Genomic DNA, 17,359 nt, shown 5'->3' on the forward strand with positions numbered 1-17,359 from the left:
TATAATTTTATTAACCAATGTCACCCCAGTAAATCCAATGAAAAAGGAAAAAAACCATTAGAAATACTTTTTTCAATCCAGAACTGGGAGATGGCCATTAAAAAATATACAAAAGTTTTAAGATACGTGGAAGGTTCAATGGCTGTTACTGAGAAAGCAGACAGATCAAAGCCACAACCTGTAGCTTTGAGCTGCATGCTGGATATTGGTGCTTGTAAACAGAAGGTGCCAAATTGGCAGGGAGCAACCAACAGTTGTTTGAAGACTCCTGAAAAAGACCCATCAAATACCAAAGCACTGTACGGCAGAGCTCAAGGATGGCAAGGATTAAAGGACTACAATCGAGCATTGCCTAATCTTAAGCAAGCTCAGGAAACAGAAGATAAAGCTACCTGGGCAGAACTGGTGCAAGTCGAACAAAAATAAAGACCCAGAAAGAAGGCAGCATATGCAAAAATGTTTGCTTACTAAGAAATACAGTTTTTCTTAAATATTACACATTGATTATATAAAGGCAATAGAGAAAAAAAAAAAAAAGAAAATGTAAGGGGTGTTCTCTAGTATATATGATCCCTAACGGGTTTCCTGTGATACTTCAGTTCCCCATGTTTACAGTTTAGGAATACTGATATGGGTTCACTCCTAATAAAAGAATTACAAAGTAAAAAAAAGAGAGCAAAGGCACAGGACTGTCTCGGCTTCTTCACCCAGAAAGCCTTGTGTTGTGGGACAATGAAGGTATCACTATGCAGGCCCAGTTATTTCACTTTGCTACAATTTATTTAAACAAGCTCTCTTCAGAGGTTAGAATTTTTCTCTGAAGCACAAACCTACAGGAGAAGGAAGCATCTTTCATTAAAAATGGAGCAGTGCTTCTTGGGAACATGCAGATTCTGACTCAGCAGGCCGGGGGTGGGGCCTGAGGTTCTGCATTAACAAACTCCCAGGCGGTGATGCTGACGATGACGTTCTGAGTAGCAAAGTCACAGAGCATATGTAATAAACTGGCAGACTGCTGGCATAGACACGTTTTGTTTGGCCAGTACAGTGTTTTAAAATCAGAGGGTCTGGCAACCACGGCCTGCTTTCCAACATAATAAAACTTGGTGGGGGCTGAGAGCAGGGCAAGTACTCTCCAGTCTATCAGATTCTCCTCTCCCTCCCCTCCCTACCTTTATGTCTTAAATCTCGCTTCAGGTTCTTACTGCATCTGCCTAATTCCAGATGACTAAGCCTGCCCATTGCTTCTGCCTACCTATGCCAAATTCCACAGCACTGTGCTAAATACAATGTACATCAAGTTTGTTCCCCCATTAAGGAAGAATTAATTTTGATTCAAAGGAAAACCTCGCTGTAGGACTTACAGTGGAAGGCTGTTTGGACAGCCAGAGGACAGAAGAAAATAGCACAGAATTACAAAAATAACAAAAACACCTGTCACTAGAAGCTAATGATGCTTTTCTTACCATGAAAATGTGAATTGGGATGCTCTTAAATTGAGAAACTAGCTGCATTTATAAAGCCTAGTCCTTAAATACTTGTGAAATGAATGAAACAAAAAATAAGCACACATATAAACAAGCAAAACAAAAGTTCTCATTATAGTTTAAACTTTACACTAATTTGACTTCCTACCACCTTACATATAGCCATAGGGCTGCATAATTTACATGGTTCTTAGAAAGTGCTTTCACTTACATTCTTACATTCTCATTTATGTCTAACAACAGCCCATTTCAAAGATCAAAAAACTGAGAGAAGTTTCACGGCCTGCCCACGGTGTCTTAGCTAGTAAGGGGCAGATATGGGAACCAGAAGTCTCCTGACCCAAATCCATTGCTCTCTTCACCAGAAAGAAGCAACTGCAAACACAGGATCACTGGAAAGTTTCTACACTACCTGGTCAAAATCCATCTCAAAAATCGAATTTCCCTCATTTTGCAAGTGATCAACATATAGGATCTGTAGATCTATAGGATCTTGGAATTTGTGTGTTATGGATTTTATCCATAAATGAAAGACTGGTCAAACTGCCAAATGAATTAATTTCAACTCAGTCTCACTGCTATAGTTTCACTTCTGTGATGTATTCAAGCATCCAGGTATGTTTCTTCTATTAAGTGCTACAGAGTGTGGCCTGATGTATACCTGGTAACACAGCTCAGCAAGTTGAGGAGATTCTCTCACTGCCACCGGGCCTGTCCTCCCTTCCGTTCCTTTCTCCAAGATGTTTAAGATGGCATGAAGGCACGTCCGAGGGCAACCTAACACTCCTACATGAAACCAAGAGAAAATTCAACTTGTCTTTTAAAATGTCTGCATTAAAAACCTTAAAGTACCTTTACAAAAGTTAAATTCCATAAACATCTCCTCTACTGTAAGCAGTTTTACAAATACTGATACAAAAAAATGAGAAATACTAATTTTCTAAGGCTTATTAGTTTGTCCCAACTTTAAGTCTTAAAGATTGACCCAACACACTACATTATTTATTTCAGTAAATTATCCCACGAGCCCAGCATTCAATCAATGACTAATTTAGCTACATAAATATGAAAGAAAATAAATGCCTATGTATCTTATAGTTCTACCTGGATCCTGCAGGTTTGTGGTACTGACAGGTTTCTTCAATTCAAAGCCCAATAGGTAGAGCGCAAGACTGGGTGGATTGCGCTCCAGCGAGGTGATGAGAAGATTCAAGATGTGGATTCTTGTTTCATGACGGATTCCAGCTAATTTCTTTTCAAGTTCTGATCCTTAATGTGAAAATCACAAAACAAAATTACAAAACAATAAAAAGTTAACATAAGTCAAATTTAAAACTATAAAACTTTTATTCCAAACCTCCCTGTTTCTTTGGCTGCAGTTTCCCTGGTTGGCCATCACACTGAGCTCAGATCTGTTAAGAGATTCCCCAAAGCCCTGTACGTTTATGCTAGCAAATTCTCTAAGTTCTCTTACATCATCACGAGACAGATAACAGTTTCCTTTACATTAAGTATTTATGTAAAATAAAATATACACATTAATCTAAGACTTACCATCTTCTAGACGTATAAATTCTTCTGTGTCTTCACTATCCAAACACTCCACAAATCCAGCCATCAGTTTCTGACTTACACTCTGAAGTCATATGAAGATAAAAAAATTATAAAATTATAAATATCAGAGAAACTATAATAAATATATATATTTATAAATACTTGTCTATAAACAAAAAAAGGCAAATCTGCACCAAGTAAAGTATTTAGGTTTTAGTTACATTTTTAATTAAAAGAAAACTCAGTTCCTTATATTGTCATAAGTTAGCTCTCTATAAAAATAAAGAAACAAAATTTTTAAGTTTATTGGTGTAAAAATTTGCTTCCCTAATTTTCTTTCTCAAAAAAAATCAAACCAGTTTTTAAAAATAAATATTATTAAACTGCTGTTTTATGATCTCTTCATTATATACTAAGTGCTACGGAATCTTAATTAAAATATAAAATAAAATTCTCATCTTTAGAAATCTACTACTTATCAGTAGTTTCATATTTCTGGGCTGAAGAGAAATATAAATTTCCTTAAGAAATTTAGCAGGATATTAAAACTGGTAATAATTCATACTCAAATGAATGCGAGTGAACTGAAAAGCTTCATCTTTGGCATCCCCTGATTATCACGTGGTGTTCATGAACCTCATCCAAAAACCAGATTAGATATCTGTATTTTACTATAAATAGTGGTTCTCAACCTGGATGTTACTATTACTCTAGAAGGCACTTAGAAATATGGGGGGCATTTTGAGTTGTCACAGCTAGAGGTTACTACTGACAGATAGTGGCAGGGGACCAGGGATACCAAGAGTCCAACAATGACATTACATACAAAATAAAGCCCTGTCCACCGCCTGTTTCAGAATGCTGTGAAGGTACACAATGAAACTCTCCAACTAGCTGACACGGGGACCAACATAAAGACACAATGGGACAAATGTACACAAAGAAAAAAAGCAGCGGTTTCCCCTACTGTGGCTATTCAGCAAATAGAAAGTATAAATTGGATTAATAGAGAAATATCTAAAAACTCTCTACAATGTCATATCAAATGAACTGACACAAATGTGGGTCATCAGAAATCCACAGAAGTAGACAACTCACAACAGTGAGACACACTTGGCAGTGCAGAGGCTCACTCAGAACAGAGGCAACTGACAGAGGGTAAAACAATACACGCAAAAAACAACCAGAAGTTGCATTTACAACCCAATCACCTTAACGAGCTTAGAGCAGCAACTGTCTCATTAGACATCACAGTCACATACTATGGATAGAGTATAATCAATACTACAGTACATGTAGCAACACTGTGCTATTTGTTATTTTCTTCAAACATACATCACAACGCCTTACACAAGTAGGTTTGTACCCAACATACATAAGTACACTTATTCTTTGAGAGTTTTTCCACAAACGAGAAAATGATTCCTCCACAGACACTGTGCCTTCCGTATGGACTCAGATGCCCCAAAACTTAACAACAACATCAGTTACCTGGTCATGTGTGAAATCTCCAACGAGTTTTATCTGAATATTGGTGTTGCAGGAGATACAGCAGAGGATCTTGGCACTTTCAAAAGCCAATTCTGGATTAGTATTGCCATGGTACAGGTATCTATAGAACAAAAACACATCTGAGGACTAATGTGATGAAACTTGGCTTCTCATGAGTCTCAGTAAAGAACATTTAGAACCAGGCTTCTCCTATCCACACAGCACTTCTGGGTAAAGCAGACAACCGTTTCCCGTTCTAACCACGTGCAGCCTCTTAGGGGTTGAACCGTGTTCCTCCAAAAGTCCTGTGTTGATATCTGAACCCACAGTGACCTTGGAAATAGGGTCTCTGGAGAGGCAGTAAACCAAGGGAAGATGAAGTCATCAGACAGATGACTGGTGTCCTCATAAAAAAGAGAAGTTTGGACACTAACACACAGGGAGAAGGCAATGGGGAGCTGAAGGCAGGGATCAGGGCGATGCCTACAAGTCCTGGAACACTCAACAATGCTGGCAAGCAACCAGAGGCTAGAATATATAGTTAAAAGTTTGCTCCTGGCTCTACCCTCCAAACATCCCATTTCCCTCCAGGAGAGAACAAAATAAGGCCAAAAACAGGGATGCATTAGGAATCTGACCAGACTTAGAAATCAAAGCTAGAATGCCCATCTGACTCATTCCATCATTCTTCCACCCACAGCTGGAACTTACCTGGCAATATTCACCACATTATCAGCCTTCTTAGTTCTGGGATTGATTCCCTGCAAAAGCTGTTCTAAAGGAGAGACTATCAGAGCCAGCTGGCTCTCTCTTAGAAGATCCATAAAGAGATTTTCCTTTTGCAGAGTAAGATTGAGAAGTGCAAGGCAATGCTGTACTGATTTCTCCAAGTGTTTCTTCCCTATAAACCAAAACCTGAAGTTAGAAAGTTCCACAAGAGTCATAGAAACTCATAGTCAAGTCTTAGGAAATCAAGGTAAGCCCTGGCTGGTGTGGCCCAGTTGGTTGGAGCATTGTCCAGTGCACCGAAGGGTCTCGGGTTCAATTCCCTGTCAGGGCATATACCCAGGTTTCGGGTTTGATCGCCAGCTGGGGCGTGTATAAGAGGCAACCGACTGATGTTTCTCTCTCTCTCCTCTCCCTTCCTCTTCCTCTAAAATCAATAAAAACATATCCTCGGGTGAAGATTAAAAACAAGATAAAAGACAAGTTCTAGATTCAAGTTCTCAAACTTTCAGCAGCAACTTCACAAAACTGCTCACCCAAGCAAGTCATGGTAATTTTTGTGACTCAGATTACTTTTATACAATGGCTTCTAGGTCATTTTCCTGTATCTTTTCCCTGATTATTTAGAGCAGCAATTTTCAACTGCTGCGCTGCAAGAATTTTTAAAACATGCAATATCTATTTAGTCAGGGGAACTGGCCTCTTTTCCCTTAGATTTCAAATTTTAAAAATGACAACAAACACAACAATAGCCATCTGTGTGAATGAAATCAAAATTGTATCTTTTTTTCCATCAGATCAGCAAAAATAAATATTTTTTGGTGTGCTGCAGAATTTTAGTAATTAATTTATGTGTGCCATGGATGAATAACACTGAAAATTGATGATTTAGAGCAATGGCTCTTAGATGGCCTGGGGGAGGAGGAGAGAGTATTCTGGCCCCAGAGGACATTGGCGATGTCTACAGGTACTTTTCGGTTGTCACAGCTGGCCAAGTACTATAGGCACCTAGTAGGTAGAGACCTACAATGCACAGGACAACCCCCCCAACACAGACTTACTCAGCTCAAAATGTCAGTAGTGCCAAGACTGAAAAACTGATTTAGAGTAATATATATTCACTGTGGAAAATTTGGGAAATAAAGAAGCTAAAAATATAAACAATCCCATCATTCAAATTTAAAAGCATCAGTTTTCTTATTTATTAACTGGAAATAATAACATCGATCACACAGGGCTTTCATACAGATTAAATGCGCAAATACACGTAACTGCTTTAATAGCACAAAATGCATAGTAAGCACTCAATAAATAATGATTAGTAGTAATAATAGTAAATAAAATTTATTAAACACTATGTACCAGGCATTATAGCAAGTGCTTTTATAAATATTATATGGAAAACGAAACAAAAAGTACTTCGGATTTAAATTCAGGCATGTTAAACATGTTAACGTGAAGGAAAGACAATATAACTCTCTATAAAAGATCTGCCATGAGACACAGTTCTAGTGAGTCTCTGTCCTTTACTCTGCTTTCCCTTTTAATATACTTTCATTGTATGACTCCCTGAAACCACCACTGTAGGTACCAAAAGAGAATCAGTGAAAAAGAACTTCAGATACCATTTGATTTCAAACCCTCAGTTTACAAAAGGTGAAACTACCAACCCTGTTTTCAAGGCATAAAGACATTGAGGCACATACCAGGGAAAGGGGCATAGGTATCCAGCTGCTTAACGCCTTCTTCCAGTAAGCTAAGCGCCAGCTCCAACATGGGTGACTCATTTAGGAGATGATACATCAGGCTAAATCCTGGTGGCTTGTAGGCTATGATTTCTTCTCCTAAATAGAACATAACATAGTCCAAGAGAGGGTGCATTAGTATTTCCCTCACACACTTGATTTACAGGAAACGAGACATAAATTAAGTGGCAGCTAGCCCAGCCGGGCGTGGCTCAGCGATTGAGCATCGACCTAGGATCCAGGCGATCGGGGTTCGACTCCCGGTCAGGGCACATGCCCGGGTTGCGGGCTCCATCCCCAGTCAATCAGTGACTCTATCATTGATGTCTGTATCTCTCTCTCTCCCTCTCCTTTCCTCTCTCTGAAATCAATAAAGATTTTTTTTTTTTTAAAGGCATCTAAACAGATAAAGGCCAAGTTTAAATTTAGAGACCAATACAAACTGTGCACAATGGTAAACCCCCAAAAGGCGGATCTGCACACAGCAATTAGTCACCTGTTATAAGTTAACTCACTACAGAATCTGTAAGGCAATGTTCTTTGGCTTCTATTCAGTAAAATTTTACTTTATTTTTTCCTAAGAACAAAAAAGATTAAATTCTAATTTAATTTATAAATGGAAATAACATAATACATAATATATAAATTATAAATAGCTGATACCTTGTTTGAAAGGGACAGAATTGATTACCTTGTAGTTCCACAAATTGGTCTACAAAATCTTCAAGTTGAGGCTCATAATCTCTGAGCAACTTGTAAAACACCTCCAAAACAACTTCAGCAACTTCCCACTATGGAAAGATAAAAATATTTCAGTAACAATAAGAGTCGAAGCTGATAGCCAAGCCAGGCTTCCCTTCCCCCAAGTCTTCCCCAGGAATGAGTGAAATCCGGGTCTACTTCATTAACTTATGCTAAGCAATATAGGAATCCCAACTCATTTGGCTCAATGATAATGAACTGGCTAATTTTTCAAGGTAAAACATTTGTAAAAGCATTACTCTTAAAGAAATGTTTCTGCGCCAGATACTTCGGCTTCATTGGCAAATCCAAAGAACTTAGTAATCCAGTCACAGTCCATTTATAATTAAACATCAGATTTGGACACTTCCCCACAGCATCAAATATTTCACATTATCTCTAAGATCTGAGAAATTCTCTCCTCTAAACACCCTTATTTCCCGGGTGATGCAAGTGAGGCTCACAGCTGAATAAACAGTTTTCCCAAGACCATAAAGCTTGGCAGCAAACATGCGGGAGGTCAAGCCCTGGACTTCTAATTCCAGACCAGTGATTTATCTCAGGCTCTTGCCAAAGATGTTAACAAGACATAATCACTGGTAGGCTTGCTCCAAAAAACCCATCATCAACCTTTGTTAAAAACGTCTTTACAAACTATGTAACAAAAAGGAAAAACATTTATGCCAAAGGAAAAATATATGCAATGGTGCAGAATGTAAAATTAAAACTTTATTTTAAAAATTCATTGCATAGAATTTTTAAAAGGCTGAGTTTGGTAATTATATGCAGATTGGTTTTTAAAATTATTATTTTAAAATCATTATTTTCACTGCACATAATTTTATCAAGGCTGAGTTTGGGAATTGGGACTGTGTTGTGATTTTTTAACTGTTATTTTAAAGTTATTCACTTTTCTGTATTTTCCAAATTTTTCAAGATCATTTATTTAAATAAAAAAGGCTTATTGCCACATAATAATGAATTTTAGTACTGATAAATATACACACTGCCTCTAACACTCTATGTTTATTAATATATCTCAATCCACTGTTTTTGTGAGAAGCTACTCTTCTAAAATATAGTGCATGCAAGTGAAATAAATTCACAAGTGAGGGAAAATGCGTTGGGGTAATATGTTGGGGTGGAAGTGAAATTAACAATAGCTCAGAAAGCGGCAGCACTTGTAGACGTGTCTGGGCAAAAAGTACTAATATCTGGGAGAATGTGGGACTGAAGCTCTGAACACTTAGGTCATAATGACCTTTTTAAGAAAAGAAAAATAAGATACTTAAAACGAATGCAAAAAAATATATCAGAACATTTTGTTGAAGAGATTGCAATTATCAGCACCCATTACCCATCGAAATAACTTTTATTAATGAAGCATGGTTACTGTTATTGTTTCATCCAATAAGGAAATATATGTTACTAAGGTAACTCTAAAGCCTAAATAAAATGTATTCCCTTTTGGTGTTTGTTTTTGCTACATAAGAAGCAAAACTTATAAAGCAATTGACCAAAAAAATGAACTTTAGTTATCTGGGACTTAATTAGAAACAAACTATATTCAGTGATAAGGCAATGAATAAGCTATGCTAGATACAAGTAATGATTATGCAGTCATTAAAGACTATTGTCAAATCATCTTTAAATACATGAAAAAAACCACATGTTATGTTTAGTAGTCAAAAAGGATACAAACTAATATAACTATCTCAATTTAAGTATATATGCATGCATAGGATAAAGACTAGAAGTAGTTATCTTTCCTTTGGCAACAGGATTATGAGTGATATAATTTCTTATATTTTTCTATATATTCTTCCAAATTATGCCAAATGAGCATAAACTTAATTATTCTTATACTCATTAATACAACAAATAAACCCAACGGTTCAAAAACAGCAAACTATAAAAATAAGGCAGAAATGTCTCTGTAAGATACATCCAAGGGTATTCTGTGAGGCAATGAACAGCATTATACACTAATATGAATGACAACGCTTGATCTTAGCCAAAAGGCCGAGAAGCGATAAACGAAAATGAATTATGTCAGAACCTGAAGGTTCTCTTACATAGCTTAGTGGTTATGCCTGGATCTGGAAGCAGAGTCCTAGGTTCAAATCTTGGTATTGAACCTTAGGCAAGTTCCTTAACCTTGCTAAGCCTCCATTTGTAAAATGTGAGTATTAATAGTACCTGCCTCATGCTAATATTGGAATTACATAAGATGATATATACGATATGCTCAGTTGTGAATGTGTTGCGACCAGAGCAAATGTGCATAAATGTTAGTGCTCCCTCAGCTTCTATCAGTGGCAGACATACTCAATGGATCATAATACGCCTTCCCACTAATCCAGACTCAGACCAGAAGTGCTACTAATCAATAGAAATTGTTGCAAGTTTAAATTTATTTCAATCCCTAACCTAAATCATCCTAATAAAGGATAGTGTGTTCCCAACTGACAAAGGTATGACATTTTTGGTTCCATTTTGGTCAAAGTTTGTTCACTTAAGGATTTGAATGACTATGAATTCATACCAATTAAATTACTGATCACTAAAAGTCTGTGCTTTGGTGTTAATGCTCAAAATTATTTTTCAATGCACATAAACTAATCAGACCATAGACATTTCAGTATTAACACTGTGAAGCTTACTGACTTGCAAAGGTTAAAATGAACTTGTAGCGTCTTATACTTTTAATAGAAAAAGCAGCAATAAATGAAAGGAGAAAAACATTTTTCTCTGAACATAACCTTTTCGGCTGCTCTCCGGTAAGCTCTTGTGCGGAATCGGAGAAACACGGAATCTCTAAGGAACTGCAAATAAGGGTCAAAGCCAGGGGGCCGCAGTCCAGCGCCCAAATTAGAAGGAAATGAGCTCTCCACCAGGGTACTAATAAGCTGGCAAAAGGCCCGTGTCAGCGGGTATTCTTCACACCGGGATTCTATTTCATTTAGTTCAACCTTCCAAAGGAAAATAAAGATTATTTGGTCACATAAAAATATCAGCTACAGGTGCAAAGCACTTTGCAGACATTAACTCATTAATATTGCTACAATATCACACCAAAAGACACAAAACAGATTATTACCATTATTCAGATAGAGAAAGAAACACAGAAGTATTATATACTTAATCTTAGCCAAAAGGCCAAGAAGTGATACAAAGCGTTATATGAATCCAGATCAATCAGATGGAAGGGTTTCAAATTCCTGCACATTGTTCTCAACTTTGAAGTAAAAATAGAAATCTTAAATGTTTCTTTAGAAAAGAGAGAGGGAGCATGGAGAGCACAGAAAAGAAACAAAGTCCCACTTCAGGTTGACTCAAGTAACCTCATTAAATTGAGTTCAAACCAAACTTTCAGTCTGGATGGCTGCCATGTAACATACTTTTCCAACAAGAAACCACTCCTTTCATAAAAAGTTTCAACACTGACCAGCACTCTTCAAATGAAGACACATTAAATTTGAAAATAATAGGAACTTAACAGGGTAAGGATAATTCTTAGTCTTTCTACCATGTGAATGTATAAATATAGCATTCAAACCAAAAGGAAAACTTTACCTCTATACCAATAGCTTGCCTCTGGCTTGGAACCCTTATGGTCTGCAGTATCTTAAAATAATAAAAATGAGATGTTAGGAGCATTCCTCATTCATCAATGAAAAGTAGTGGCTTTGTAATATAATAGTCATATTCCCCACCCACCACATCCACAGATCTGACAATGTCATCAGAAATGACAACTGAGAAGTCTCTGTGGACTTCCATTAGCAATTGTGTCAGGGTCGGGTAGAACTTCCAATTACCTGGGATTCAGAAAACTGGTCAATTCTAAGTGCACACAAGATGTACTTTCAGCAAATTTCCTCTCAGATATTCTAAGAATGAATCTTAAGAGGATTTGTGGGATGAAATCTCACCAGTATTCTAGACGCTGGTCTGTTTACAACCAGCTCTACTGCTGGTACCAGAAAACCAAGAAGGACACTTGTTCAGAACAGGTTTCTTATGTGGGCAGGAGTTTTGAGTTAAGATGTTCTGTTCTGACCTTGCAGGGGCATACACAGTCTATGGTATAATTAATGCCAACATTACTTAATTCTCTTGCAAGTTGAGAATAAACTATTAGGTGGAATCCTTTAAAAATAAAAAAAGTCTTGCTCTAAGGATAGAACTGTCTCATTAGCATCTTCAGGACACATATGTTAGAACATAATTAGAATATTTTTCTGCTTCAAAACAGTTGCTTCTATGAATAATGTGTTAGAATCGCAGGATCCCTTATGTTGTATTATTTCTAAGACAAACACAGGCCACCCAACCATTTTCCTAGAAATATCTCTAGATAGTACATCGTTTTTCCCTTTACCACGTATAGAATAGCTATACCTTGACAGGAAAATTCCCATAGGACTTACATCTAAAGAAAGAAGAGAAAAATAGGCACTCTCCACGTTTAATGAGTGACTTCCAAAAGCGAATATCCCCTGGTCTCAAAGACACATTGAGGCATTCTGTCCATTCATTAACATCTTAGACACTGAAAAGCTAAGTCTAAAGAACCAGTCTCCAGTAACCTAGTGAAGCTGTCACTGATCCAAGAGGAAAGCCCACGCCTATTAGTTTCTAATGCTCAAGACCAAAATGGTAACTTTCTAATTGGGAAGCTCATGATATAAATTTCCAATTGGATGCTCTTGGTTCTATATTATCAAGCCTCACTTTCCAAACTGCAATAATGTAAATAAATAAAGGAGCTCGTAATACTACCTGAGTGTATTCCAAGGACTGCCAGAGGAAAGCAGCAATTTCAGGCGATTTGCCAAACGCTGCCAGTGTCCTCAGGAGTTCGGCTTTCAGAACAGGGGGAATGCTGCATTGCAGGAGGCCCAGAATCACCACAACAGGGGTCCACTGAGGATGTTCACAGAGAGCCAGGCGAGCATTTTCACTCTGAGCGTGGAACACAAAAAGAATAAGAGACTTCCCATTTTTAAAAGCTAAGAAAAATGACCACCAATCATCTAAATGTCTAGCACTTACACTGACTATCCATGGGCTTAGCATGTCCTAAGATAAAGATAAGCCTGTGGCTTCTGCTTGAAGTCTACCACTGGATCAAACAGATCCCTAACTCAGTCAGTGTAAAGAATGGAGGCGAAACAGCCTTTGTAGAATTACTTTTACAGCACTAAGCATGGAAAATAATACATGCAGGGTCACATAAATCTCACCTAGGCCCTGTAAATCCCTTCTGGAACAATGTAATATATTCTATTGTAACATAATCTATAAATGCATACTTGTCCTTTACTGCGGAAAAAATGGAGATATATATGGTATCAAATATCACTCCATTTTAATTCAATGAGAAATAATTACTAATCTTATGTTTTGATGTTTAATAATGTTAAGCATTATAAAAAAAAACACCCAAAAGTTAGAAGAAACTACTCCTGCCCTTCAGTCAGAATGTCAGACTGAGCAACTATTGTTCTGGGGAACAACAGAAACAACTAGAAGAGACATCTGAGCAGAGAAACTATGTAATAAAAATGTTTTTTAAAGACTAATTTGGTAGTGGCTGGTAAGATGGTTTGGTGTAAGGAGAAAAGAGTAATTCAATAAATGACTTTTCTTTTTAATTAAAAACATTCTTTATGTACACACACACACACACTCACACATACCCTATGCAGGGAAACATTCTAGAAGGATGAGCACCCAACAACTGATTCTTATTTGTTTGCCCTTATGAATATTTTCTTTCAGGTTTAGGGTGTTATTTCCTTACAAGCTTATAGCAATAAGCAGAACTACCACAACTACACCTTCTAAAGGTGAAGAAACAAAGAGCTTAAGGACAGAATCCTATAGGAGGGCCTCCCGTAAAGGTGGCGGAGCAGGTAAACGCAGCGCTCACCTCCTCCTCTGACCACATCAAAATTACAACTAAACTGTAGAACAGCCATCCTTGAGAACCACCTGAAGAGTTCTGTTCTAGCTGAACAGAACTCTTTTAACTAAGGATATAAAGAAGATACCACATCAAGACTGAGTTATAAAATGAAATAAAAAAACAAAGCCAAACAAAAGAACCAAACATAATCCCATACATGTGCTAAACTGATCACTAATACACTCAGCGATACACAACCTTAATACACAAAAGTTTGGGGGCTCCTTAAAATTCCAATGTACTAGAAAACAATAAAATTATACTCTCATATGCTGTGGATGGGTTACCTACCCAAGTAATGATGGTAGATGTGAGCTGTAGAAAAGCAATCAGTCCATCCTGCTCCTTCTGGGTGATGCCACGTGAAGGAAGGTGGCGGTACTGGACACTGTCGGCACTAGGAAGGTCCTTCCGGAGGTGTTCATGGTAAAGCATCAAGGAGTGAAAAAAATGCTCCCAGGAAACAGGACTGCCACCTGCTCCCTGAATATTTTCAACTGTAAAGAAAGACAGCACAGAATTTTCTTTTAAAACATCTAAGCATTTGCTTGGAAATGGACAAAGAAAATAAATTTAAAGCCATAAAAGTTGCCTTTGTCCTAGATAAGTAGTGTGTTGAAAATGGGTTAGCATCCATCTGTGAGCTATAACTCTGGATTAATTTTTCCTCAGGACTAAGAATGGGTAGTGCCCATGTAAAAGCAAAGATAAATTACTGTGGATGTCAGTTATCGACTTCACATCCAGGAAAGCTCCTCTGTGCTCTGTCATGTAACTATACAGGGCTACTTCTCCCACAGTTAATTTCCAAATGGTGAGCTTAAATTCCCAGAGAGATAACTACTGTCTAGATTTGTAAGTGACACTGCTCATTACATATCAAGCCCTGGGAGCCAAAGCACAGCATACGAGACAAGCAAGCCAGGCAGATCACACTTCCAGTCATGGCTCCCCAATTACTTGTGACTTTGGGTAAATTACTTCTCTAAACCTCATTTTCCTCACATATAAAATGAAATAATATCTACCTAATAAAGCAGATGTTTAATAAATATTTCTTTCTCTTCCCTTTTGCAGTGTTTTTAGCTTAACCAGACTCAAGTCTGAAAATTAAATGAGGAAACTGGGAGAGGGTCGAAAGAAAAACCATTAAGTACAGAAATTTAGAAAACAAGCACTTATGAAAATAAAGAAATCAAAGTTACGTGGCAGGGGTATATATTTTGCTTTGAGCACGAGGTGTGTTCATTAAAAATCTTTATACATTAATTTTGATTCCTTAAACTGAACTGTATTTCATAAAGGAAGTGGTAAAATTCCCCAGTCTGAGAACAGAGTCAAAGCATTACTATGCATAAAACCACCGTGGACTTCTTTTCCTGTTATTGTAAAAATATTTATACAACTGGTATCACAAGTAACTAATATTCTTTAATAGACAGGGGGATGCTGAACTCAAGAATGTCACAACAAACTTACAAGACAGCTAGGTTTTCTTACCGTGACTACTACCATTGACTTTGAGCAGGCTGAAACAGTAGTGGGCACACTGGGGCCCATTGGCCAATCCCTGGAGCATTTTCAGATAAGGAATATAAATAGTTGGAGGCAACAGGTCACCCATTTGTCTAACAAACTTTGACAAGACAACCTGAAATAGGTAGAAACCATTAGTTTACATAAAGCATATCTTCAATTTATGGCAACATGAACCAGCTAATCAAGACTACGTATTAACTAAAACTAATCAAGTACTCTAACCCCCCAAAGCCAAAATAATCTGGTATTCTCCCTGTGAAAATTTACTTTTACAAGCTTGTTATTAGCAATTTAAATGCAATTATAGAATAATACTTTTTTGAATATAAGTTATATCTTTTTCCCCGAAACATCTCAATGTCATAGAACATAAGACTACTCACATTCTAAATATGCAAAACATTGATGAAATTTACCCATCTAAAATTTATCAGCAAATTCAAGGATATACTTAGCAATCAGAGTTCCTGAACTCCAGTCAAATCTAGAATAAAGGCCTTGTAACCTGAAAGAATGTTGATGTAACCTAACACATTTTGTTCTGTGTTCCGGCTACGACCACGGTCCTGTGCTCTGCTCTGTGAGTCAGGCCCTCTCACTGGTTCCCTTTTTCCCGCTCATTCCTTAAACCTCTGACCACCAGCTGAAAACATTCAGACTCACTAGCTGGAACTCAGAACTGAAAATGTACAGTCTCTGGAAATCACTGTTAAATCTGTGAGGTGTAACAATGGTTTTGTAACTATGCAGAAAACTACCCTTATTTTTAAGAGCTATTAACCAAGGAGAGCTGAAATGTCACGCTGCCCATAATTTACTTTAAACTATTCCAGCAAGCCTGGCCGGGCATGGCTCAGCAGTTGAGCGTCGACCTAGGATCCAGGCGATCAGGGTTCGATTCTCGGTCAGGGCACATGCCCGGGTTGCGGGCTCGATCAATGACTCTCTCATCATTGATGTTTCTATCTCTGTCTCTCCCTCTCCTTTCCTCTCTCTGAGATCAATAAAGATATATTAAAAAAAAAAAAAAATTCTATAAAATAAATAAATAAATATTCCAGCGAAATAAAAGTAGTAAAAATAACAGTAGATGAAGCAAATATGGAAAGATATTAATAGCTATTAAATTAACATGCTGGGTGTTCATTATAATTAATCTCTTCCATGTCGGAAAATTTTCTTAACAGAAAATTTTTTTAAGTCTCTAAGAATTTTAATAAATTCTTCTCTAAAACATTTTTTAAATGGTAAGAAAAATAAAACAATAAAAGAAATACAGTAAATAGAAGTGGCATCTGATGTTAGACTCTAGCATAAATGAAAATTAAACACATAAAAGCTTCTAGAACAGGAAATCCCACAGACAGCTGTGACAATCAGTCTTATTTGCTACTGCATATCATACTTTCATTAATGTAGGATAGAAAGTGAGCTTTTTCCGACACTATCTACTGACTCAAAGGCATTCTGTCATCTATTATAACTTCTAAGCATCTTCTGTTAGTCCTGTACCTCTGTCTCCCCCACTTGTTAAGAATGATGTGTGCTGGTTATTACCATGCCTATAGCAGACAGACTAACACTAATGACATTCAAGTAAGTTACACACAGAGACTAGACACATTTCTTTCTAATGACACATTCCTAGTATGTGATAAAAGCCTGATTACATAAACTCCAAATAATCAGAGCTTAAATTTAAGAGTTCCAAATTTCCTTAAATAAAAGGAAAAAGTGTAAATTTCTACATTAGTCATCATTTGTGTTAACAGCAAAAACATCAGGGAAAAACATTTTTCATGTTTTCAAAACTCCCAATTACTATTCTAGAGCAGAAAAGTAGGGACACTAAGAGCTCACCTGGCGTTGAGGGGGTCGCTGATGAGCCACCCCAAGGTAAGAGCCCAGGATAGTGGTAGTCTGCAGAGGCTCTGAGGGGCACCAATACTCTAGAGCAAGCTCCAAATTAAAGGGGTTCTTTTTATATAGGTCACCAATCTGCAAAGAGAAAACAAAGACTGTGGGAACATGCCTATACCTCAAACATCACTTTTAAATAAAAATTTACATTTTTAATGCATTAACTTAAGATATTAGATCTA

General features: G+C 37.2%; 1 protein-coding gene across 3 annotated transcripts in view; it reads right to left on the reverse strand.

Moving 5' to 3' along the window:
* NUP205 (nucleoporin 205) overlaps positions 1 to 17,359 on the reverse strand; it is a 64,492-nt gene that overhangs the window by 28,633 nt on the left and 18,500 nt on the right. For all 3 annotated transcript variants that reach the window (XM_087821003.1, XM_087821001.1, XM_087821002.1), the window contains exons 10-22: positions 17,118 to 17,255; positions 15,219 to 15,369; positions 14,010 to 14,215; positions 12,530 to 12,712; positions 11,321 to 11,371; positions 10,507 to 10,716; positions 7,695 to 7,794; positions 6,965 to 7,102; positions 5,244 to 5,433; positions 4,533 to 4,653; positions 3,042 to 3,123; positions 2,592 to 2,756; positions 2,149 to 2,273 (exon numbers count right to left, since the gene is read on the reverse strand). In XM_087821003.1, the coding sequence (XP_087677129.1) occupies positions 2,149 to 2,273; positions 2,592 to 2,756; positions 3,042 to 3,123; positions 4,533 to 4,653; positions 5,244 to 5,433; positions 6,965 to 7,102; positions 7,695 to 7,794; positions 10,507 to 10,716; positions 11,321 to 11,371; positions 12,530 to 12,712; positions 14,010 to 14,215; positions 15,219 to 15,369; positions 17,118 to 17,255 (1,860 nt within the window). The remainder of the gene's footprint in view (positions 1 to 2,148; positions 2,274 to 2,591; positions 2,757 to 3,041; positions 3,124 to 4,532; positions 4,654 to 5,243; positions 5,434 to 6,964; positions 7,103 to 7,694; positions 7,795 to 10,506; positions 10,717 to 11,320; positions 11,372 to 12,529; positions 12,713 to 14,009; positions 14,216 to 15,218; positions 15,370 to 17,117; positions 17,256 to 17,359) is intronic.

This window comes from Miniopterus natalensis, chromosome 10 (assembly GCF_054644295.1).
Source record: "Miniopterus natalensis isolate mMinNat1 chromosome 10, mMinNat1.hap1, whole genome shotgun sequence".
NCBI lineage: Eukaryota > Metazoa > Chordata > Mammalia > Chiroptera > Miniopteridae > Miniopterus > Miniopterus natalensis.